The sequence below is a fragment of the Suricata suricatta genome, chromosome 10 (assembly GCF_006229205.1).
Source record: "Suricata suricatta isolate VVHF042 chromosome 10, meerkat_22Aug2017_6uvM2_HiC, whole genome shotgun sequence".
Taxonomy (NCBI): domain Eukaryota; kingdom Metazoa; phylum Chordata; class Mammalia; order Carnivora; family Herpestidae; genus Suricata; species Suricata suricatta.
This window is the reverse complement of record NC_043709.1, coordinates 23,905,456-23,930,452: the sequence shown is the minus strand read 5'-3', so window position 1 is coordinate 23,930,452 and position 24,997 is coordinate 23,905,456. Positions and strand designations below refer to the sequence as shown.

The following is a 24,997-nucleotide window of genomic DNA, read 5'->3' as shown; positions in this document are numbered from 1 at the left end:
TAAAAGGGTTTTTTTTTTGAGATATATAGTGATATTTGATAAATATCTACAAGGGCGATTCTAATGGCAATCTCTATATTCATTCCTTAGATCCTTTGTACAAAACCTCTTGTTGACCTGTTGACTAGACTATAATTCAATTAATAGAAGGAAGAGGACAACTTATGAGTTCAAAACTAGTTGTTTATCAAGGCCTATTAAAGAACAGTCATCATACTGTGGTGTAATTCAACCAAAGTTATCCACTGGAGAGCTTGTCAACAAACAAAAAAGATTTACAAAAGTCTAATGTGTTTGGAAAAGAATGCCATCTATCTGTTTCCAGATACCATTTAACATGTATGAATTCAAATAACGTTAAGTGGCCTGTGGCCTGTGGCCTGTTGATACTGTTAAGAAAGAAAGAAAACTATAATCTGAAAACAGCTGGTGTGTCTCAGACCAGGTCAACAAGAACACAGTGCCACAGTTAGCACCTAATCGGGTCACCAGCCTAACCACAGTAGGTTTTAGAAGAACTGAATGATAAAATGGATTGATCTACCCAGGAAAGTTCTCAGATCTCTTCCTCAGCATAATACTGCTTGCTGTTAAAGTACTACCTGATCTGCTAATGCGTGACAAAGCCCATTAAAGATCCCCAGACTCTGGGATTTTGACGTATTTCTTATGTAGAAATTCCAGTGAAAAGGCCGTTGGAGAAACTGGTCTGGATTCTGGAATATGCTCCATTCTGTATTTTTCTATGTATGGTGCAGCTACTTCCCAAACCTGAGAAGGACAAAACAAAGTCAAAATGTTGAGGACACTGTTCTCACATGCCATTGAACATCAACTTCGTGGGACCAAAACATTTATAGTTGACTAGACACACAGCGGCTGTTTCCTTGCTTTTGTTCTAAGCCATTTGACATAGGATCTGTGTCAATTGCTCTTTGATTGCATTAAAGGCTTTTAAAATACAATGTCTGAAACCTTTCTATTAGCAATAATCTCACCTCGGATAAACCTCATTGGCTATGAGACTGCCACTGCGCAGAGCTAGTCTGAAACCTTTCTGGAGTTACCACGAAGGTTTTCAGCTGCTTACTCTTCTGAAGCAAAACAAGCCAACAAACACACAAAGCCTAGAGAATTCAGTGTGGACAGCATTAAGGAAAGTTGCTCAAAGATAGGACTGTGTGTTTTCTAAACCAAGCTTTGAGTAAGGTGGTGGATTTCCTCATTTGCCAGATTTCCAAGCTGTATGTGCTGCATTCCTTACACCCTTGCTACTCAAAGGGTAACCTGTGGACCAGCAGTGGCAGCACCTGGATTAAGATCCTTAGGAGAGTCACATGCACGTCGCAGTTTGAGAAGCAGTGCTTCCGACCCTTGTTTATACCTCCACCCACCAACTGATTCTCTTTCAAGCATAATGTCTCCTCAAGGTCCTGTTTTGGTTTACAGCTGCTTTTTATCAGCTCGCTGCTAACAACCAAGGAGCATTTCCTATTCTTTTGTATTACCTTAAAAAAATGTATTCTTTCAAAGGCTAACTTCCTTGAAAAGATATGTGCATCTCCATGTTCAACTGCAGCATTATTTACAAGTAGCCAAGATATGGAAGTAACCTAAGTGTCCACAGACAGATGTATAACAACTCCACCCAGGCTTAAGGGTTGACTTGAATTAAGATAACACACTTCTTGTTTGCTGACCTAAGGCCCTCCTCGATCTGTAACAGAATTACTTTATATCCTTTGAGATTTGCTGACCCCTGGTCTTGGGGAAGGAAGGACCAAGAACTTTCCCGGGCTGCAGAGGCCAGCAAGAATGTTTGAAGCCACCTTGGTTTTCCAACGAACCCAGCAATATTTTAGCAAAATGTTTTTCTTTTTTAAGGTCACACAAGTGACTTTACTGACCTCCCTTTGCATATCTGTAGATCTTGCCCTCCCTCCCAGAAAGAACAAGGTACTCTTGCACAACCTCTGGGTTCCAAGAAACCAGACCTCCTTGCACAGCTCCCCTAACCCCCTGGGCGCCACGAAATTAGAACTTCTTCCACAACCTCTAAGCCCTGAGATAACTCTGTAGCTGACATCATTGAGTCTGTATGTAAGTAAGAAATGTCATAGACCACTGCACTCCCTTCACTGATTAACCCCCTTTAAAGATCTCTGGGCCAGGCAGAAACCTGGGGGTTGGCTTTTGGACAACAGTCTACTTCTCCCCAGGTGGCCAGCCTCCTAAATAAAGCTCATATTCCTTTACAACAAAAACTCATCTCTTCAGTATTGGCCTTTCAAGCGATGGGCAGCCGAACTTGGTTTTCAGTAACAGATGAATGGACAATGGTGTGTGTGTGTGTGTGTGTGTGTGTGTGTGTGTATTAATCATTCATAAAAAAGAAGGAACTCTTGGCATTTGTGACAACATGGATAGGCTGTGAGAGCAGTATACTAAGTGAAATGAATTACAGAAAGACAAATTCTGTAGGATCTCACTTACATATGGAATCTAAATATCAACCACAACAACAGAAACTGAGCTCACAGATAAAATAGATTGGTGGCTGCCAGAGGTGGGGAGGCAGATAGAGAGTGAGCAATATGGGTAAAGGGGGTCAAAAGGTACAAACCTCTAATTATAAAATAAATAAGGCTTGGGGATAATATACAACATGGTCACTATAGTTAATAATACTGTATATTGTATATTTGAAAGTTATTCAGAAATTAGATCTTAAAAGCTCTCATCACAAGAAGAAATTGTAACTATATATGGTAACAGATGTTAATTAGATTTATTGTGGTGATCATTTTGCAATATATACAAATATTAAGTCATGATGTTGTACTCCCAAAATGAATATAATGTTATAGGTCAGTTTTATTTCAATTAATAAAAGAAAAAGTTAACCTCTCTCGTCCAGCTCTCTACGAACACCAAAGATGGCAGCAGGCAAGGGGTGTTCCCTCAAAGGGTTTAGAGCACACTGAGAAATGACAGATGTAAAAATCAAAGGGAAAAGTCATTCCCCAATAGGAGACCAATGGTTCCAGGGGAAATCAAGAAATTCTAGAGAACATGATACTCAGAAGTTATTACAAAAGCCTTAAAAGACTTTAAACAATATATTTAAAAAATGAGTCAGCCTGTGAGGCGTCTGTCCCTATCAGAGAAATCTCTAGTCGATGAAGCCAGAGGAAATAAGCAGTAAAGAGAGCCCATAGTATCTCACTCAAAGTGATGTTAGGGTAGGACACACCATGACACTAGACAGACCGATAGACCTTTGAAGTAAAAACCTGGGACTTCGTTTTCTCCTTGGTGGAGGTGGTGGCGATAGCATCCTAGAAAGAGGACGCACTTTTGAACAAAAGAGAACGTTCTTAGTGAAGGGGACCTATGAAACTTTCATCTCATTTTCTCCCTGTGAATACCTATCCCAAACTCCGTTTAAAATCATTTCAGTTTCTAATCGTTAGATATTTAATATTGGGTACAACATGGGACACTGAAGAGGTTATCAAATAGCTTTTAAGTGGCCTTGGAAGTTGCATAAATTCCTTTTTGTTCACATCCAAGGCAAAGACAGGAAACAAAAGATAAAACAGTATTTCTTCACTCCCTACTCCCGCTTTTCTTTCCCATAATGACCCCAAACTAAGAAGTAAGCCAAGTGGCCAACTCGCCTTCTGTTCCAGGAGCAGCCTGTGTGCTGCCTCAATGTCTGGGGCCATGAAGCGATCTTTTATCCAGGGCCTACAGAGAAAGCACATTGAACCATCAGCCAAACATTAACCACTGCTGGCTTCACAGATCTGAAATGATGTCATCTCCAGGGACCTGTTTGACTTTACCTTACAACAGAGCGCACCAGGTCATATACTTTTTCCAGAGGAGTAGTTGTTCTCAGAGGGCGTAGAAACTCTATGCCCTGGCAGGCCGCCAGAAGTTCGATGGCCAGCACTATGACAAGAAAGGTGGAGGGTATGGATGGTTAGAGCCTGACTTCATGCTCAGGGGATATAACTCACAAGGTAGTTGATACTGCTAGTCAACTAAGAGACAGTTGGTTTTCTGTCTAGTAGAATAAAGCTGCTTTGGTATTTGGTTACTATCTTAAATTTGCTTTTCTAACCTATTGGCTGTATCTTTAATGTTGAGAAGGAGAGCACCATCCAGGTAAATGTCTCCGTCCTGCCTCCTCCCCACTTCTTATCTTATCTGATCAAGATGGATGACACCTTTGTCCTATTTCTACCTCTGCATAAATTTCATTTTTTAGTCTTGCTATTTCTTTTGGCTGGAAATACCTGGTAACAGACTTTCAGTAAAGGATTGAAGGTGCCAGTGAATGAGAAAATGAGATTTTTGTTGTGCTGGGACTAATTCTGTAATGTTCATTTCAAACTTCCTAACTCAAAGGCTCTCAGGCTCATTAACACTGAAATTCTAGGGGAACCTGCATAGCTCAGTTGGCTAAGCTTCCCAACTTTGGCTCACGTCATGATCTCATAGTTTGTGAGTTTGAGTCCCATCTCAGGCTCTAGGCTAACAGCTCAGAGCCTGAAGCCTGTTTTGGATTCTGTGTGTGTCTCTCTCTGCCCCCCTCCTGGTACCATTCTGTCTTTCTCTCTTATAAAAATAAATCTTAAAAAAATTTTTAATGAAATTCTAAAAATTGGTATTTTGCCAACTTTAGGTTTCTTGATAAAACAATTCTTACAAAGGTTTTTCCTACCTGAGAACTTATTAAATGTACTATACCTTGTTTTGAATATTGACATCTAAGTTTCTCTACATTTGGATTCCAGTATTTTCCAAGAAAAAATAGTTTAGAAGCATGAAGTTGATCAAACCATTTGGTTAACTGAAAAGGAGTACTGAAAATATTTGACTTTTTGTCTTAGAATTTGTGAATCACATCACAAACTCTGGTGAGTACAGACAAGTCACAATAGCACAGGATGAAGTAAAAGAATCTAGTTTGGACCTGGAAGAAACTTTACATCTTCTAGTCTAGTCCCCTCACTTCATGTGTAAGGTATTGGAAACTTTGAGAAGTTGAGCTGGGCTGGACAGGGAACTGGCAGCTGAGGTGAAATCTGCACAGCTACAAAGATGAGTGAAGAAGTGAAGCATGTGAAGTCCTTGGGGAACAAAGCTGCAGGCAGAGAGACCAGCGAGGTCACAGGAGCGGAGGTACTGGCAGGTACCAGAATAACACTGTGGCTCCAGGGCAGAGAAGGGAGTGGAGACAGATGCCAGTGAGAGCCAGAAGCCAAATCACGCATGATCTTCGGAGGCCACAGGGAGGGGGCTGGATTTTGTTTTGAAAACAATGAAGTAATGTGGCAAATTTGAGCAGGAACATGGTGTGATCAGAAGTGCGTTTTAAGAAGTTCAGCAGGGTTACTGTATGCGGTGACTATGGAAGAACTGTAGTAAACACAAGGAGACATCAATCAAAAGGAGATGATGGCACCTTGATTGGCTGTCTTTTGACGGTAAGGTTAATTTGTTGAAGAACTGGATGGAAGATCTGATCTGGAGAGGAGTCTGATAAGGGTGACTCCTTAGCCTTTTGGCCAGAGCCACATGTTCAATGGGGAGACCATCTCAAGGAACACACTCCGGTAGGCAGTTAATAACAAGTGTTGGTGAGGATGTGGGAAAATCAGAACTCTCACACACTGCTGGTGGGAATGTAACATGGTATGGCCACTCTGGAAAACAGTTTGACAGTTCCTCGAAAGATGAACGTAAGTTACCATATGACTCGGCAATTCCACCATAGAGAAATGCACACATAAGTCTTCACAAAAACTTGTACACAAATGTCTACAGCAGTGTTATTCATATTAGGCAAAAGGTGGACAAAACTCAAACATCTCTCAACTGATGAATGGATAAACAAAATGTGGTAAAGCCATAAAATGGAATATGTGGCCATAAAAAGAAATGAAGTACTGATACATGCTACAACATGGATGAACCCCGAACACATTATGGTGACTGAAAGAAGCCAGACACAAAAGGCTATATATTGTATGACATTTACTAAAATGTCCAGAATAGGCAAATCCATAGACAGAGAAAGCACATTAGTGGGTGCCTAAGCCTGGGGACAGGGTGGGAGAATAGAAGAGTGACAGGTAAAGAGTACAAGGTTTCTTTCTGAGGTGACAAAAATGTTCTAAAATTTGTGGTAGTGATTGCACAACTCTGTGAATATACTAATAACTACTCAAGTGTACAATTTAAATGGGTGATTGTATGGTATGTAAATTATATCTCAATACAGCTGTTAAAAAGAATACTCAACTCTACCACATTTATCTTACCACTTTCCATGGTTTTGGTGGCCCACAATCAACCATGGTCTGGAAGCAGGTGATCCTGATGACTCATCAGATTCCTCTTTCTGACGAATCATCAGGTCAGTAGTAGCCTAACGCTACATCACAACACCTGCGACATTCACCTTGCTTCATCTCATCCGTAGGCGTTTTATCATCTCACAGAGTCACAAGAAAGGGTGAGTCCCAGTAAGATATTTTGAGAGGGTTCACATTCACATAACTTTTATTTCAATATATTGTTATAATTGTTCTATTTTACTGTTCTTGTTAATATCTTACTGTGCCTAATTTATAAAATAACTTTATCATATATGTGTGTATAGGAAAAAACACGGTATACATAGAACTTGGTACTATTGGTGGTGCCAGGCATCCACTGGGGGTCTTGGAACGTGTCCCTCGTGGATAAGGGGGGGAATTACTGTAGTGATACTCTTGTCAGCCAACTGCTCCCAACACAGTTGCAAAAACTTAGGAGCTTAGATAACAATGCTTAAAGGAAGGCGATTCCTTTTTGAAAAAAAACAAAACAAAACAAGGGATGCCTGGATAGCTCTGTTGGTTGAATGTCTGACTCTTGGTTTAGGCTCAGGTGATGATCTCCCAGTTGGTGGGTTCGAGCCCTGCGTCAGGCTCTGCACTGACAGTGAGGAGCCTGCCTGGGATTCTCTGTCTCCCTTTCTCTGCCCCTCCCCTGCTACTGTGCAGTCTGTGTCTGTCTCTCTCTCTCTCTGAATACATAAAAAACAATAAGCAAAACAAGCAGTAATTAGAATGCAGGGAGAGGCTGGCCTAATGCAGCTCCACCCTAGGAAGTATCTGCCAAAAGGTTTCGGTCTGAATCTCATCAAGCCTTTGGGAACAACTGCAATACACAAGGAATGCAAGGGCTAGAGAGCAAGTTAAAAGCAACACCACAAGGAAGCTAACAGGTAAATCTGGAATGTCAGTTTCTAACAGAAGACTCGCCTGTTTTTTTTTTTCCTTAATATAGCCCATGGCATGAAAGAAAAAAAGGGAGAGGGGACTGTTCTAGATGAAAAGAAGCTTAAAACCTTTAACACACCAAATTTAAAATGTGGGCCACGAATCTAGATTTGAACAAATCCACTGTAAGGGCACTGAGGTAATTGGGAAATTTTGAATATGTACTGAAGAGTGACCCCATGACTTGTTGATTTTGTTGGATGTGATAATGGGATCATGGTAGATAAAAATGTGTTCATATTTAAGGAATAAAGAATGCAAGAAGAAAACAATGTGAGGAGATTTGCTTGGAAATAACTTGAGAAAAGTAAAAGAAAAAAATGAAGCAACTGTGCTGTTGAGTCAGAGCGAGGTATAAATGGGAGCTCGTGGTACTACTCTCCTCACTTCTGAGTATGTTTTAACTTGTTTGAAAAATAAAGCCAACCAGTAAACATGCGCGGTCAGCAGGTGTGGTTCTTAATTTTCAGCGAGCATCAGAAGCACCTGGAAGACTTGTTAAACCGTATTGTCCTGCTCTCTCCCCTAGAGTTTCTACGTTAGCGGGTCCTGGGGAGCGATGCCTAAGAATCTGCCTTTCTCACAGGTTCCCAGGTGATGCTGACGCTGCCTACTTTGAGGCTCACAGATGTAGAGTTAGTCAGTGAGGCTTGCTGTCCCACACTGGCTGGCTCACCTTGCTCCACGTGCTCGATGACCCGAAGTGCCTTCCTTGCTGCCCATCCTCCCATGGAGACGTGGTCCTCCGTGGCAGCGCTGGTGGAGAGAGAGTCCACTGACGAGGGGTGGCACAGGGCCTTGTTCTCAGAAACTGCAAGAGGCCGTGCAGTTAAATATGCTTCAAATAGGAAAAATTGCCATGTTGGCTTCTCCCCATGCCCAACATCATGGAGCGTCCTCTCCAGGAGCTCTTGGTTGTTATCCAAGCACCAGATGGCCCCAAATTATTTTGGGAAATGGAAGCAAGTTGGATTTGTATCAAAATGAGAAGAACTTGGAGTCAATAGTGAATTCTAAGATAAAACCAGATGGGAACCTTAATATAACAAAGCCCAGTTGAAAACATGGGAAACATTTAGCATGCTAGGGAGACTAGGAAAAAAAGACGTGATGGTCTTTTCTAAGTGCTTGAGAACAACTGACTGTTGAATGTCACCAGAGAGGCATTAGAATTCAGGGTGGTGTTTGGGGATGGAAACTGGACCCACAGATCCTGAGCAAGGACATTTCATTGTTCAGACTGTTCAGTGATGATATTAAGAGGAGGTGGTACTGGGTTGAAGCAAGGGCTTCACGACTGCCAGAGGTAACCCGGGGAAATTTTAGTGATGGCCTAGATTGATGTCTCCCAAACTGTATTGTGCCTTATGACTCACTCCATCTTACTGAAATGCAAATGTTGAATTTTGAGTGGGCGTGAGATTCTGCTGTTACAACAAGATCCCGGCTGATGGCTGGACTTTTGGCTGATGACAGCACTGTAAGTATGGAGGACAGGTCACAGAGCTCCTCCCCAGCTCCACAAGCCAGGGAAAGCCAAACTCAGAGAGTTTTCTCCCATACATTTTTGACCCTGAGAGTGGCTGAGTGAGACTTGAGGGGTTTTCTCTGCTCTAAGGAGTCCCGAGGTAATCTGGCTACATCAGCTAGGGTGGTCAGCTCACCCTGGTGTACCCAGGACTTGCCAGGTTTCAGCACTGCAAGGCCCGGGTCCTGTGACCCTAGATGGATAAGCAGGCCGTGGTGAGGCTCGTTCAGAAAGAGAAGTTACATGTCCCCCAAAAAGAAAACTACCCCTTTCATTATAAAGAAAGCAAGTTGAGCAACTTCAGTAGGCAGATAAGGGAAGCCAAACAGTCAAATGGAGCTTTCTGAAGTCCCTGGAAATCAGCCACAACTTTCCTATGTTAATGTAAGAAGTCACTACCCTTTATGGGAATATTTTAATAAGGAGGTTAAGTGAGCAAATAGCAAATAGAAGATCCTCGACAGAGAACACAATGAATTCAGGGACTTTGCTGGTTTTGTTAAGTTTCCATGTGAGGCTTTGGTGAGAAAGGGCTAGGAGTAATATTAATAGCAGCTAATCCTTATTTTAATGCTTAGAGACATGCCAGGTATAGTTCTAAGGCTTTATATGCATTAATTTGTTTAACCCTCAAATTAGCCCCATTAGGTAAGTTTATGACCCCATTTTACAGAGGAGTAAACCAAGGGTCAATAGAATTAAGAAACCTGCTCCATATCACACTCCTGGTAAAGGCAGAGCTGGGATTTGGACCCAGAGTCTATATTCTTAATTAACCACACAATCTCCTGCCTCATGTGTAGGTTTGCCAGAAAAAATACAGAATGCCCAATTGATTTTGACTTTCAGATAAAAAAACAAATAATTTTTTGGTACAAGTATGTCCCAAATAATCCAAATTTAACTGGGCGTCCTGCATTTCTATTTGTTAAATTTGGCAGCCATATTAGGATTATGTACTCATTAAAATGAGATCGGCATTGATTGAAGTGAGAGCATAAATTTGAGAACAAAAATGCCTGAGTTTGAATTCAGTTCTACTAACTAGCTGATCAATGTTGGGTAAGTCACCTAACTTCTCATATCTTTGGGTATTCATCTATACAATGGGGTTAATAATAGTGCCTGCCTCACGGTATTGTTGTGACCATGAAGTGAGTAAATATAAGTGAAGCCCTTATCAGGTCCTTTGTACCAGGCCTTATTCTGATGTATTACTTACAGTTTTAATTTAGAAATCAGCGACACTGAACCTCAGTTCTCATAGAGGTTACCTTGCTTCTTATAAGCGTTTTTGCATATTGTGATCACATCTTTATGTTCTTAGGGTCAGTATCTATCTAATGGAATGTATCCAACATTTACTCATTCGGGTCAGTTCATGTCTCATCTTAATTATACACATCTTTCTTTGCCTTTTTCCTTCTGACAGTCTCCAAATTGTGATTAGGAAAAAAGCTACAAATATGACATTTGTATGTGACGTTAAATTGCTCCCTATGGAGAAATTGTGTAAACCTCATTATTTACAAACTCATTAGGATATTATTCTGTTTTAGTTTAACTTTGTCTAGATTTTATTTACATATTTTTTCTATATATATATAAAATAAACTTCCTCTGCATTTGTGTTGAGACAGGTAGGGTGCAAATGAGGTGTGAGGAAACACCTCATTCAAGGACAGAATTGGACACCGTCAGATAAAAAGGACAGGCTCGCGTTCTGAGAAGCAGCAGTGTTCTTACCAAGGGCTGCGGCCGTACAATGTGCGATCATGAATCCCGAGTTCAGACCACCCTCGGCAACCAGGAAGGCAGGCAGCTCGCTGAGGGAGGGGTTACAGAGCCGTTCGATTCTTCTTTCACTAATAGCAGCAAGCTCATGGACTCCAATGGCCAAATAGTCCAGGGCCTGGAAAGGAGTGTCTCAATTCAGTTGAATTGAGCCTGAGTTGGAATCTGCTTTCAGGGTCAGGAGCAATTCTAAAAAGCTTACCTTGGCTGGGTATTCACCATGGAAGTTTCCTCCAGAAATAGTCTCGCCCCTACTGGCAAATACCATCTTTAAAAACAGGTTAAGGCTTGAATATAACATTTGCTGATCTCTGCAAGTGCAGGTCTCCCCTGCTGGCCAAAAGTAGAGCGTTCCTATGATAATCTTCTCTAAACAAAAATGGTATAAAGCGAAGGAGTGCTTACCATTAATTTATGTGGAAAAAATTTGAGGAGTCTCAGACCCTCAAAATAACCTCTTTTAGCTTTCTGATACCATAGGACACATCTTGCTAATGCATGCATAAAGTAAATGAAGATAAAGCACAGACTTTTGGTATATAGTTCATAGCAATGACAGCTTGACGCTGAGATGCTGAGTGTAGTTCCCAGGTAAAGACCTCAGTGACACGACTGTCACCGCTTCAGATTTCTTTCAGTCAGCGAAAATGAGTACTAATGTAGGTCTTTCATACAAGCAAGGTGGTGTAATGCAAACTTTCAAAAAAGCAGGGGATCCTTGCAGAACTCCTTCCCCAGCCCACTCATTTGTAACCCTGATGGCCCTTGTACAAATACGGGTGAGGGAAGGAGATTCTCTCTATGAGCAGTTGTTGACATAAAGGGACAAAAAACCCAAAACGAAACAAATATCCAAAACCTTAAAGATGAGTCATGTACACCCAGTTGGGGACCAAGGAAACATGGAACATGAAACGTGTGGATTTTTTCTTGAGATTAGAGATTCTCAAGCACCACAACCATAGTAATTTAGTGCTTAGTACGTTCCTTCACAACAGTTTATATCTGAAACGAACAACAGAGACTGGCACGCCGGTTTAAAAGCGAATTCTTTTTGCCAGGGGGCAATGTGAGCTTGTGCTCCGTAGAAGAATTTGCTGAATGGAAGACTTTGCTGATGAGCAACCACCAAACTGTCTGGAACAATCATTTCTGGGAACATTTTCAAACTCTCTACTCAGTGATCCTACTCCGCATTCACAGCGTAAGGCAGCCAGTAGGCTGCTGCGGAACAGTCTAAGAAGGAGGCAGCTTAGACGCACTGCGTATTAATACCCCCGGGGTCACTCCTTTCTACCCCCCCAACTTCTCTTAAATCAACAGGCACCCAGACAAAAGGCAGTAACAGATCCTTCTTACAGATTCCCAACAGCTGATTTTCACCAACTGGACTAGAGAATATTTATTATCTACAAACTAGGAACTCTGAGGAAGGTTCTAGCTTCCAAGGAACTGGACACGCACGCATTACATTAACTTAGGTTTGGAGTTACTCTTTTCTGTACATATAACCGTGAGCCTACAGGCCCGGAGCAGGCTCTTCTCTACCAACCCGCCCCCAATCGCAGGCCCTCATCTTCTCTCCATTCTCTGAATCCTTAAAGCAAGTAATCTATGCACCCATTTACAACTTTAGCATGTTCTATTGTTTTCCAGTTGTTCCCATTTTGTTTGCGGGCTATCAGATTATAGCAGTTTGACTTTAGCTCCCATAACATCTAGCAACTATGTAATAGCTGCTCTATATCTACAACAGAAAAAAATCAGAAGACTGTTCTTTCAAGTAACACCACTATGGTAGGAGAACTTTCAAATATTACCTTGGAAATGAATCAGTAATTAAGAATCTTTAGTTGAGAAAGGAAAAGACTTTTGGCTGAAACTTTTGCTAGGGCCAGTGGTAGGGTAAGAATTTAATAAGGAATTATCCCTCTCCCATATCCAATTATTGCAATTCTTTCTTTCTTTTTTTTTTTTTTTTACTTTATGAGATGCCCTTTCAGGTCTAAATTATGTAAGTGTAGGAAGGATGCCTCTCCTCACAGTGCAAGAATGACAGACGAGACAAGACTGCATAGACGTCATGAAAATCCTAGTGCATTTTGGGCGCTGAAGTGTGTTGAGGTGAGTGAGTTGAGGATAATTTAGTGTGGGTTTGACCTCACTGTAAAACAATCTGGGAGGACATAGGACACACATCCTGAAGTAAACTTGTCAGAGAAACCACACTACGAGGGTCTTGCGATGCCTCTTGCACAGCTGCTGTGAAACCTGTGTGCTAAGCTAAGCTGTGAACTGTTTCCAGGGTGCTAACTCAGCATTTTGTCCCGTATTAGGAACCAAAGCAGACATGCGATAGGAAGGCATATATTGCTAAGGACTGAGTGGTCTTCAAAGCCAATATTGGGTATCTTTGTGGAAACTTTGCCAGTGTGACTCCTAACTGATCACATCCACATCTGGGGGAACTACACTATCAAAGAATATTCCAAAGAAGAAACAAGATGGCTCTAAGTTACCCACACACCATGCAGGAGAGAAGAGCTCCATCCTTGAAAAGTGGAAGCATTCTTACTATTCTTTGTAGAAATATGGAAATACTGATTTGAGTAAAGTCCATGTCAAAAATAAAAACTTGAGATGAGGAAAGTCATAACTCTGATCAATACTTTGGTGAGTGTGAACAAGCCGCCTTCCGTGTCATGCGTCACAAGAACCTAGAAGGCTTGTGTGAATGCCAACCTGCCCAGGCTCCCCACAATCACATCTGTGACCTTGGTTTTCATCCTTCTATCAGTCATCTCAGCAGTGGATTTTAGGGCAAAGGTTTTCATGAAACCTCTCAGCCAATGCTGGAAATCTGTTCATTAGCCTTTAATGGGTCCATTTGGAAAGCACAGCATGTTAGTCTCTGAAGTGAAATTAGGTCACAGACCTGCCCCTGCCACTCGCCAGCTCTGAGGGTCCTCTGAACCTCAGGTACGTAGTCTATGAAATGGAGTAACATAACAGAGATGCTACACAAAACATTCACTTTAGCATATCTAAAAACTAGTAACTGGATTTCTATAACTACAATTTAGCAAGCAGTCAAAAGATACAGGGTTGTCTGTTGCACTGTTAAGTTCTGTGGTAATGATGTTCTTCACGAATGCTATTGTGTCATTCACCACACCATGGACCTAAAACACAAGAGTAAATGAGTCAATACATTGAAAACATTGATAATGGTGTCTGTCACACAGGTCTGATATTCTTATTAGAATAGTGATAATGTTTTTTTTTTAATGTTTCTTTATTTTGAGAGAGGGAGAAAGAGAGAGAGGGGAGAATGAGCAGGGGAGGGGCAGAGAGAGAATGAAAGAGAATCCCAAGCAGGCTCCACACTGTCAGCACAAAGCCTAATGAGGAAATCAAAGTCATGAAACATGAAATCATGATCTGAGCTGAAATCAAGAGTCAGACACTTAACAACTGAGCCACCCAGGTGCCCTAATGAGCAAATATGTTTTAAAGTGGGATTTATTTGTATTGTATGGCTAATTTAGCAATTCCTTCCCATAGATGTTTTTGATCAACTATTTAGAATAGAACTTGCTAAGTTAAAGGAAATAGGGTATTTATTCTAGGGAGGATTCTTAATTACATTAAAGAATCTGGCACCACCAGATCAAATATTGCTTGATTCTTGAGATGTGTGTTAATCTCTTAGTCAACTAATTGCCATTTACAAATGAGTTCTAACATCTGCAATACTGGAAGCCTCATGCCCATTCAGGTCTTCTGCATCGTTTTAATCTAAAGTTAAACCTCACAGAATTATTTATGATGGTTTATATAGGCTTATTAAATGTAGATAAGGTACAGCCCTGATGTGCACTTGAATTTTGATTAGACTTTCCTGCGAACATCTCTGGAAGGCTGGTTCTTGCTCTATCTAAATGGGAGAACCATGAAATTCCATTAACTGGTTAGGATGATGTTATTACTAAGAATTTTAAAAAATTAGGGCACTAAACCAACACGGCAAGTTGTCTCTTGTGCTTCTGTACAAGGGAATTGAGCAAAGCAGTTCAAAAGGAAACAAACAGCTTAATATATAGAATAGAAACTAAAATAATCGGACAAAGGGAAGTATGACGTACATAATTTTTAATAGAGGCAGTAAAGAAATTTCCATTATAAGTGATGATTACATGACATCGTAACACCTACCTCTTTTTCTATTCATCCCTCCTTGAATTGGAAGAAAAGAAAAGGCTTTTTGTTTACCTGTGGACAGCAGCGCAAGGTGTATGCATCTTGAACACGATCACAGAACCTGTGGCTTTCTGAGGAAGAGGCAGAAGGGACAGCAATTGTTTCAAAGTTACCAGTTTTTTCCCACAAAACACAAAACCAGATAAGCTTGCTCACATAAACATGCCCAGACCTGCTATTTCAGAAGGGTGGTGATCAGAGTCCAAAAGTGACCGAAACCGAAAAGCAACTTCAATCTGTCCACGATGAGGGCGAACAGCATGAATGTCTAGAATTGATGGAGAACAAGTCTGAGCCCTTCTTACATTAGAATGAACTGCGGTCAATGGTTCAGGACCATCCATGGTGCTGACACGAGCCCTCAAAATCCCAGGGGTTCTTACCACTACTCACAACTAGAAACTTAACTCCAAAAGCAAGATTTTCCTATTGACTGGACTCTTACTACTTTAAATATCTGAGTGCAAACTATGTGTTAATGCCCCTGGGAATTCAACTCAAGACCCTGGCCCTACCCTAAAAAGATTTAGGCTCCTAATGGAAGGGAGTTCCACAGTGGCCAATTTTAGACAGTTTTAAATCAATTTTAGACAATTTTTCTAAAATAGAATGGTGGGGAGTCTTTCAAATTCACTACTTTCCAGGTAACTACAACTTCTATAGTTTTTCTCTCTCAATTTTCTAATAGAGACCAACATTAATCCTACTCTAATTCTAAACTGCTGTGAACAGATTCCTAAGACAGCGCACAGTTTGATGGGAGATAGGCTTGGGTGATCCAGAACTCTCGGTGAATTCTAGAGTCAGCATCTGTAGAATGTGGTCATTTCAAGGATCAAGTGTGGCACAACTTAGATGAACTGTAGCAGCATTGTATGTGCCATAGGCACTTGGGTTTTCCCTTTTTCCCTACCATGAACTCCCACCTGAACCAGCCCACCCAACAACCTCTGAATGACTGAATAGCAACCAAATGCAAGAGCCATGCTGACCAGTATCGAAGGCTTTGGTGGTGCCCTTCAGCACCTCAAGGGTCAGGGCCGCCACGATGTCAGCCTGACGTGCAATAGCACTGGCTCTCTCCACAGCTTCACAGCCCAGGGAGGTGATCATCTGTGTCCCATTGATGAGTGCCAGGCCCTTTGGAAAGAAACAGAGAAGTTCCTTGCCACATTTATTGTAACCTGTGTACAAGTTGATTTCATATCTTTTGCATCCATAAGAGAAAAGTTAACCAGTCAGCTGAATGACATTTATTTACGTTTTCCTTTTTAAAATATTTTTTAAATATTTATTTTACTTTTATTTATTTATGAGGGACAGAGAGATAGAACATGAGTAGGGGAAGAGCAGAGACAGAGAGACGCAGAATCTGAAGCAAGCTTCAGACTCTGAGCTGTCAGCCGCAGGGCTCGAACTCACAAACCGCAAGATCATGACCTGAGCTGAAGTTGGGTTTATGTTTTTTTAAAGTGCAGGGCAGTAATGTTTATTTAAGCACTTGAGGATTAAGTGCTATCCTATGTGAAATTGTTAGTATAAACCTGGCAAGTGGAATACATGTTAAGTATCCCCATTCTCAAGACAACAATGAACCTCGAGTGTAGCTGCGTATAAAGTCTTTGGCTCCTAACTACTCAGCATTTCTTCTTTAACTTATCATTGTGGACATCTTAAGACATTTCTGGTCCAAGACTCTTGGCTGAGAGCATCCTGAGGAATCTTGACTTTTAGAATCTGTTAGGGACCCTTAGATCCCGATTTGAAGTTTGAATTAAGTAAGAGAATAAGAGAACCCCTAAGTATTTCTGGCAGGAAGAATCTTTGGAATGCTTAGGGATGAGTCCTTTCTTCAGTGGCAAACTTTTAACAAACATGAAAGCCATATTTATTTTAAGAAATCAGTGAGACTTATATTAAGACTGAATATAGTATATAAATAAAAACTTGTTAAAATGTTTTCCTTGAATCTCCTTACCTCTTTTGGTTTCAAAACAACTGGTTTCAATCCATGAGCTTCCAAGACCTACAGAATGATCAAAAAGATAAAAATGGGTATCAAATGAAATACTAGCCTTTTTCTAATTTCATAAGGAATCAATAAAATATCCTTAAGCCTAAAGATCTGTCTTATGAAAGAGTAGACCTCATGAATTGATTCTGTTCATCTGGTCTATTCTCTAGTTCTGTTCTTTAATAGGAAAGCAGACTTCTATTTCACATAATTTTTATACTTAAGTAAAGGGCTTTAGTGTCTACAGAAATAACCCTGAATTTTGGTTTTTAGGTCCTTTGTGTTCAGTTTCCACCTTAGTGATTCACTTTTTCTCCTGCTGCTTCCTGAGCCCATGCTTACAGAGTAAGCATATGTGAAATGCTCTAGGAGGCAGGAAGTAGGTAGGGTTTGCTGGAAAATGAGCACATAAGATACCAGGATAGCACAAAGGAAGGGCAATAGCATTTGCAGGGAAAAGAACCAGGGGAGCTGAGAAGGAAGTTTCCTAGAGGACTTATCAGAGGGAGGAACAGGAGTGAGTGAAGAAGAAAAGAATGACCACGTGCTGGTCCCTCTGTCTTGGACACAGCACATCCCAGCTGTAAGGAACCTCCAGCTTCTGTAATGTAGAACTTAGTGGGGGGGTTAGATCAACAAGACTCTTATAAGCCAGTCTAAATTTAGACTTTATTCTAAGGACAATGGGAAGCATTACAGGCTTTAGCCAGGACATGCTTGAATTTGCTATGTGAAGGTGGCTGGGAAAACACTGCACAGAGTAATAAATATCAGGCTGTAGGGAAGAAAGGTGATCTGGAACCCGTACCCTCCTAAGGATTATCTATTCCCTTAACTTCTTCCTTCTCCTGGGTCCTCTGCCCCTTCACAGGGGAACTTCTCAGCAAATGACCTAAGGTGACACTTCAAATAATTCTTTGGGCTGCTCTGATGGAATTTGGAGGTGCATGGGGAAAACATTAAAGCTTTATCCAAATCAAGCCCTTTGGGTTAGCCACTGGAATGGGAGCTTAGTGGAAAATGGAGCCTGCTTTCCGGAGGCCATACAGCAAATACTATGATCCATAGCGCTACACTGTGAGACTGTGAGTAAATTTGCAACAGTGTGAGACCTCCTGGATAGATACTGGGAGCGTTTTAGCTGCAGAATAAGTTGCTGGGATTAACACTGGCTACTGTACCTTTTCACCAAGGTGACCATCACGTCCAAACAGCCTACAGTATGAAGCTAAGAGCCTTGCCTAGTTTGACTGATGGTGGCTCCCTCATGGGGTTCTGTAAGGAATCGGGGCTATAAAGCATGTGAGTGCAGCCAGTGTCGAGCCTAGGGCAATTACTGCAGACATAAGTTATTAAAGTCTTACATATTTAGCATCAGCCCAGCCACTCTTTGGAGACCACATCTTCCCTTCTCCAATTAGCCCAAGAGCAAGATGAGAGAGTGGCGCAAGGTCTCCACTGGCACCAACGGTTCCTTTCTCTGGAACGTAGGGCAGACAGGAGGCTGGGAGAGAAGTAGGCACGAGTTACTTCTGGCTACTTCACGTTGCCAGTGAGACCAACCTCCCCCAATGGGATCTAGTGTCACTTTATGGCACAAGTACCTGGGGAAAGACAGTTCATCTAGCACAACTAATGCTTAATGAACCTGGGTGTGCTGCTATTAAAAAACAAAAACAAAAACAAATGCAGAGGGGAATAAGAGAGAGTGGGCGGGAGAGAGCACCCTCCCAATAGTAAAACGCCTTCCTTCCCTTATAAGGCGCTTTAAGTTTAGACTGTAAAAGTCTGTACTTTGGAAATTATAAAACATTGATGAAAGAAATGGAAGCCAATACAAGTAATATGATATTTTGTGCTCATGGAGTGGAAGAATTAATACTGTTAAAATGTCCATACTACCAAAGCCGTCTACAGGTTCAGTGCAATTCCTATCAAAACCCAAAGGCATTTTTCACAGAACTAGAACAAACAATCCTAAAATTTGTATGGAACCATAAAAGACTCCAAATAGCCAAAGCAGCCTTGAGAAAGAAGAACAAAGGTGGAGGTATCACAACCTCAGATTTCAAGACACACGTCACAGCTGTAGTAATCAAAATATATGGCTCTGGTACAGGAATGGACAAACAGATCAATGGAAGAGAATAGACAGCCCAGACATAAATCTATGCCTATATGGTCAAAAAATCAACAGCAAAGGAGATAAGAATACATAAGGGGGAAGACAGTCTTGCCTGATGCTGGAAACTAGTCCATCTTCTCCCATCATACACAAAATGGACTAAAGACCTAAATGTGAGACCTGAAACTATAAAACTCCTAGAAGGAAAACATAGGCAGTAATCACTTTGATATTGGTCTTGGCAACATTTTTCTACACATGGCTCCTTAGGGAAGGGAAGTAAAAGCAAAAATAAACTGAGACTTCACCAAAATTAGAAGTTTTACACAATGAAGGAAACCATCAACAAAATGAAAAAGCACCCTACTGACTGTGCGATGTTTGCAAATGATACATCTGATAAGGGGTTGATATCCAAAAATATGTAAAGAGCTTATAGAACTCAACACCAGAAAAACCAAATAATCCAATTAAAAAGTGGGCAACAGAACTGAATAGCCCTTTTTTTTCAATGAAGACATACAGAAGGCCAATAGACACATAAAAAGATACTCAGCATTACTAATCATAAGGTAAATGCAAATCAAAACCACAACAAGCTATCACCTCACACCTGGCAGAATGGCTAAAATAACTCAAGAAACAACAAGTATCAGTGCAGATGTGGAGGAAAGGGAACCTTTGTGCACTGCTAGTGGGAATGCAAACTGGTGCCGCCACTGTGGACAATGTACAGAATCTCCTCAAAAGATTAAAAAAAGAATTACCACGTAACCAGCAACTGTGCTACTGGGTATTTACCCAAAGGAAATGAAAACACTAATTTGAAAAAGCATATACCACTCTTATGTTAACTGTAGCACTATTTACAACAGTCAAGATGTGGAAACAGCCCAAATGTTCACTGATAGATGAATGGATAAAGAAAAGGTAGTGTTTATATCCAATGAACTATTACTCAGCCATAACAAATATGAGACCTTGCCATTTGTGACATTGTAGAGGGACTTAGTGGGTATTATGCTAAATAAAATTAGTGACACAGAGACAATTACCAGTTCACTTATATGTGGAATCTAAAAAACAAAACAAAAAAGCAGAAACGGACTCACAAATCCAGAGAATAATTTGATGGCTGATGGGGGTGGGGGTATCGGGCAAGGTGGGTGAAAGGGGAGTGGAGATACAAGCTTCCATTTATGGAATGAATAAGGCGTGAGGACGAAAGGTACAGCGTATGAAACTTTTTTTTTAAGTTCAGACTCTTTCCTAGGGACAGTGGAAAGCATTACAGACTGCAGCCAGGACATCTCAGATGTGCTGTGTGAAGCTGATTGGGGAGCACTGTGCGCAGGGGACTGACCCAGCTCAGACTGCATGGAAGAAAGGGGATCCGAAACCCGTATCCCCATAAGGATTAGCTATTCCTCTACGTTCTTCCTTCTCCTCGGTCCTCTGCCCCTTTGCTTTTACTGTGCATGTTCTAACTAGACCTAGAAATTTTTAGGAATTGTGACAATGTACCTTAAAGATCAGGAGTTAGCTGTTCATTACAGCCTTGCTTCTGAGAACAAAAAGTTAGAAATGATCTCAACCCAGAATTAAAAGACTTCCAGGGCGCCTGGGGGGCTTAGCCAGTTAAGCGTCTGACTTCAGGTCAGGTCATGATCTCACGGTTTATGGGTTTGAGCCCTGCTTTGGGTTTGTGCTGACAGCTCTGAGCCTGGAGCCTGCTTCAGATTCAGTGTCTTCCTCTCTCTCTGCCCCTCCCCTGCTCACTCTCTCTCTCTCTTTAAAATAAATAAACATTAAAAAAAATTGGAAAAAGTATTAAGAGACTTTCATATAACCAAAGAGTATGTGTAGTCATGAAAAGCTATTGTAGGAAAAAAAAACACTATTGGAGAATCTTTGGAAATATAAATATTTACATTAGAAAAGTAAGATAAAATGTTCTAGAAGGATAAGGCACACAAAAGTATTCACTGGGGTTCTCTGAGGAGCTAAGCATGGACAACATAGTCTCTTTTTCCATTTTTGCAAGATTCCTAGGTACCCAGCCTGCTACCTTACCACCACTTACAAACAGGCATGTACTGTTTTGGAGGAAATTCTCAGTAGAAAAAAAAAATCCTCTTTTTTCAAAAGCAAACTCAGACTCCTATTGCTATAGGAGTGTGTTTTCCAACTGTAAATAATGTTAGTAGGATGCAGCAGGGTCATCCACAGGCCAGCTTCCAGATCATAGTCCACCCAGGGAATTCTCAGAACTCTGGGGACCCAGAGGAGCCCTAGACTCACCCATAAAGCATAGGTAGGTTTACAGCCGAAGATGTACTATCTGAGATTGCAGGGAAGACCAAGGTGGGAGTAGAGATGGGTGGTGGGATCACTACTGGTAGGCTCAGCAGAGCCATTAGACTCATAGATACCCCATATACCTGCACCCCAAATAGTTTCCTGCGCCCTGTGCTGATCCATTTTGATGAACAAAATGGATGGACAAAACCATTTTGAAAAGGGACAGTGGCCTCCCAAGCATTTTGAATCTTGTCTCCACATTGGAAGTCTTCTCTCCTGAGAGGTAAGCCCCAAAGAGCTGAACTGTATTGTACCCTGGCACAAGATGGCTTCCTGGTCCGAAGCAAGTCTTTGATCTCTTTATGCTTCTGTTCGTATCTTGGCAAGACGTTAAATTTCAGTTATTTACATCTGGGTATCCCACTATCTGGGGAGCATAAAGATGTCAGATTCCTGGGCACTAAGCAGAGCTACTGAATCGGTTGGTCTTTGGGATGGACATGTGCTTCCCAGAGGATGCGACACAACTTCTCTAACCACATCTGGGCATCACTGACCTATATGTTCTTTCCAGCTCTGAGCTTTGGGCCAGACTTAAGGGGCTTGTTCCAGACTTAAAGATGCCAAGTACCTAGTGAAGAGTGATGAAGAGTGAGCTGTAGGTACACAGGAGTAAGCGTCTCTGTCCCCACGCCTGTCCCCTCAGGTATTCTCCTTACCAACCCCATTTCCATTTGTCTCCTTTATTCTATGTCATCTTGTCTCTCTTGGTCCCCACCATGCCACCAACCAAGTCTACCTGTGGTAAATGCCCAGCCTCAGTGGAGGGTCAGTCTGGGGACCCACAGCTTTACCATTAAATACTTCAATAACTTGTTGGAGGGTCTCCAAGGAAATGCCGCTGTATCCTTTGGCTAAGACATTGATCCTTAAAGCCAGGAGCATCCGACATCGCTCAGGGATGAGTGGTTTCCCAACACCTGTGAAACAGAATTGATATTTTCTCCTAGCAATCTTTTCTACCTCCATCTCTCAAATCTTTTTCCATTTCAGGTCAGTCTCCTACCACCTTTCTCTTCTGACTCAGATAGTTGCACTGCTTTCCTTCCTGATTGTCCTGTTTCTTAAAGTCCCACCTTCGAGAAAAATGTGAAGCCCCAGTTTTGCCTTCTCAGTTCTCTTTCGTAGAACACTTCAGTGAGCCCCACCCTCCCCAAAACCCTTAGAGTTGCATCCAGATTCCTCAGCACAGGCTCCCTTGCTGGGGACTGGATTCTTGATAGACTTTCCCCTCTCGCCTCGTCCTGATCAACTCATTCCCTGAATTCCAACCTTAATTTCATTTCCTGAATACACCATTCTCAGCATGATAGTATACATGCTCCTGCCCAACCCCATCTCTCCACCTGGTCCATTCCTTTTTCCCAGATTCAGCTGAAAGGTGATCTTGTCTGATGCTTTCCTCTTTCCCTTCCTCCTGAAGCAGAACTGGCACTAGTTCTTGGAATGCATTAGCTATTCATGGCTGTTACAGGATGCCTCACTCTGTTTGGAATGATTTACCTGAAGAATGTGAACGTACTAGGTTGACCTGGAGCTCTCTGGAAGAGAAAGGGAAAACCCCTCTTAGATACCTCACAGTGAAAATGTTCCCTCAGGTGGGAAAATGAAGGGAAGAACAGATGAATCTTTGGAGAGACAGAATAAGGCAGTGTGATGCAATGGCAGGAGCCAGCAAGCCCACCTTTTCAATGCCAACTCATATACAAGTTACCAGGAGACTTATTCTCCTCATCTGTAAACTGGGGCAAACGTTAATTCTTTCTCTTGTTGAAAGAAGTCTCAAGGATAGGGACAGGTGGCATGTGAATGCTTGTGTTTGCAAAGGAGGGTAGGAATCAGACTTACTCTAGCTTATTGACAGGAATTATAGTTCTGGCAAATTTCCCAAAACCTGTAGTGATACCATAAACAACTACAACAAAAAAAGAAATATTGTACATTAGATGGAGGCCATTTTGTTAAGTCAATAAAAAGAATTGTATGACACAAAGAGAAAACGATACCAGTTTTTTCTTTTATGATGCTATCTATGACTTCCCTGGATTTTTGCACCTTCTTTTCAGCAGTTGGTGTGAGCTAGGAAAACGTTGGTCAAAGCAGAGCATGTTGGAAACTTCCATATGCAGTGAAAAAGTTCAGAGGACATCCTTTCCCGCCCTCCCTCATACCTTTATTTTGTAGTGTCCTTTTCCCAAGTTGACCAGATCCTCTGTGGTCAGGCTGTCCCCATCTAAGGCAATGTACTGCACACAAGAAGGGAACCCCCATGAGCTTGAGTAGTTAACCACTTGAACAAGAGAGTAGGGAAGCCTCAAGCAAAACTACATTTTGACGCTTGAGAGATTTTACCCCTGCTCTGACACATTCATGTCCTAGTTTAAATGACAGCTTGTTCAAGAGAAGGCTGAGTCAAGAAAGCTCGCAATGGAAGAGCGTAATTAATGCATTTCCTTACTCCACAGAGCAGGATAAAGCCCTGCCCTGATAGTGTTTGCTCACAAATGTTGCCAGCTCTAGCCCTCCTTATGCAAGGGGGACTTGATTGTCCTTACAAACACAGAGTAGCTGGAAGCCTACCTTTTCAGGCTCCCGGTATTTGCTGTATCTGAAGCCAGGTAAAGGAAAACACTGGGTAGCATGAGAAAGCCCCCGCCCCACTGGCAGGGGCAGCCCCCAGCCCAGACCCACCAGCCTGCAGGAAAGGATACAGGTAAACTCCTTCTGGTTGTGATGGAATGAAGTCTGGAGACATGGCATCCCCTTCTATAACTGAAACAAGAATGCAAGAGAGGCTCCTTTATGGATGGCAAAAGAGAGGCTCATTGTTGCCCGTAAACTGAGAAAGGGCTCTTCCCACGCCTCCGATTTCTATAGAAATGGCTGCTTTAAAACCACTTCAGAGGCCTTCAAGTGTTCCTAGCATCTTTACAAAGGCGAGCGAAATGCAGAGATGCACATATTAGGAGTGGACCAGGATTTACCCAGAAGTTCAAGATCTAATCCCCACCCCACCTCTACCCCCATCCCTGGCTTTAGTTTGTTTTAAATCTGAACCGCTTAGGCCACTGGCCTCCAGTCGCTGAGGTGCTTTTGAAGGGCAGAAGGACCGGCACAATGATTCTGTAACTGCAAAGGCATTCAGATGTCGCCTTTGCTACTTCCTAGTGGCAGGACCGTGGGTAAGTCACCTCGTTTCTGGGTCTGCTGCCTCATGGTAAAAGGGGGATGAGATTCCTATCCCAGGCGCCTAAGACACAGCATGTGCCCCTCCTCCTCCCTGCCATCCCCCCCCCCCCCCGGGGGACCTCCTTCCCCGGCCACTCACCCACTTCCACGAACTCGTTGTCCTCCAGGGCCACCTGCAGCGGGTCCTCGTTGTCCAGGAGGCCCAGGCCCTTGCACCGGCGCACGAGGAAGCGCACGTCGTCCACCGAGGCGAAGCCGCCGTTGTCTGGCTTGTTCTTGACATACCTCCTGACGGCCTCGCGGCCCAGCCAGCCCACGGTGAGCTGCGCGTCCCGGCAGGGCACGGCCAGCCATTCCCCGCGCACGTGCACCGTGTACCTAGGCAT

At 42.2% G+C, this 24,997-nt stretch overlaps 1 protein-coding gene across 1 annotated transcript; it reads right to left on the bottom strand.

Annotated features, from left to right (window-relative positions):
- Nucleotides 1-24,997, bottom strand: HAL (histidine ammonia-lyase). Its single transcript, XM_029954581.1, has 20 exons — nucleotides 24,751-24,997; nucleotides 24,134-24,194; nucleotides 24,003-24,030; nucleotides 23,594-23,668; nucleotides 23,429-23,501; nucleotides 23,271-23,337; nucleotides 22,926-22,963; nucleotides 22,217-22,342; nucleotides 18,301-18,440; nucleotides 16,901-16,948; nucleotides 15,915-16,062; nucleotides 15,095-15,190; nucleotides 14,935-14,993; nucleotides 13,764-13,844; nucleotides 10,865-10,930; nucleotides 10,615-10,780; nucleotides 8,017-8,151; nucleotides 3,849-3,957; nucleotides 3,681-3,750; nucleotides 1-771 (listed from the first exon to the last, which is right to left on the bottom strand). Exons 1-20 carry the CDS (start codon nucleotides 24,995-24,997, stop codon nucleotides 631-633), a joined length of 1,974 nt encoding a protein of 657 aa, XP_029810441.1. The 3' UTR covers nucleotides 1-630.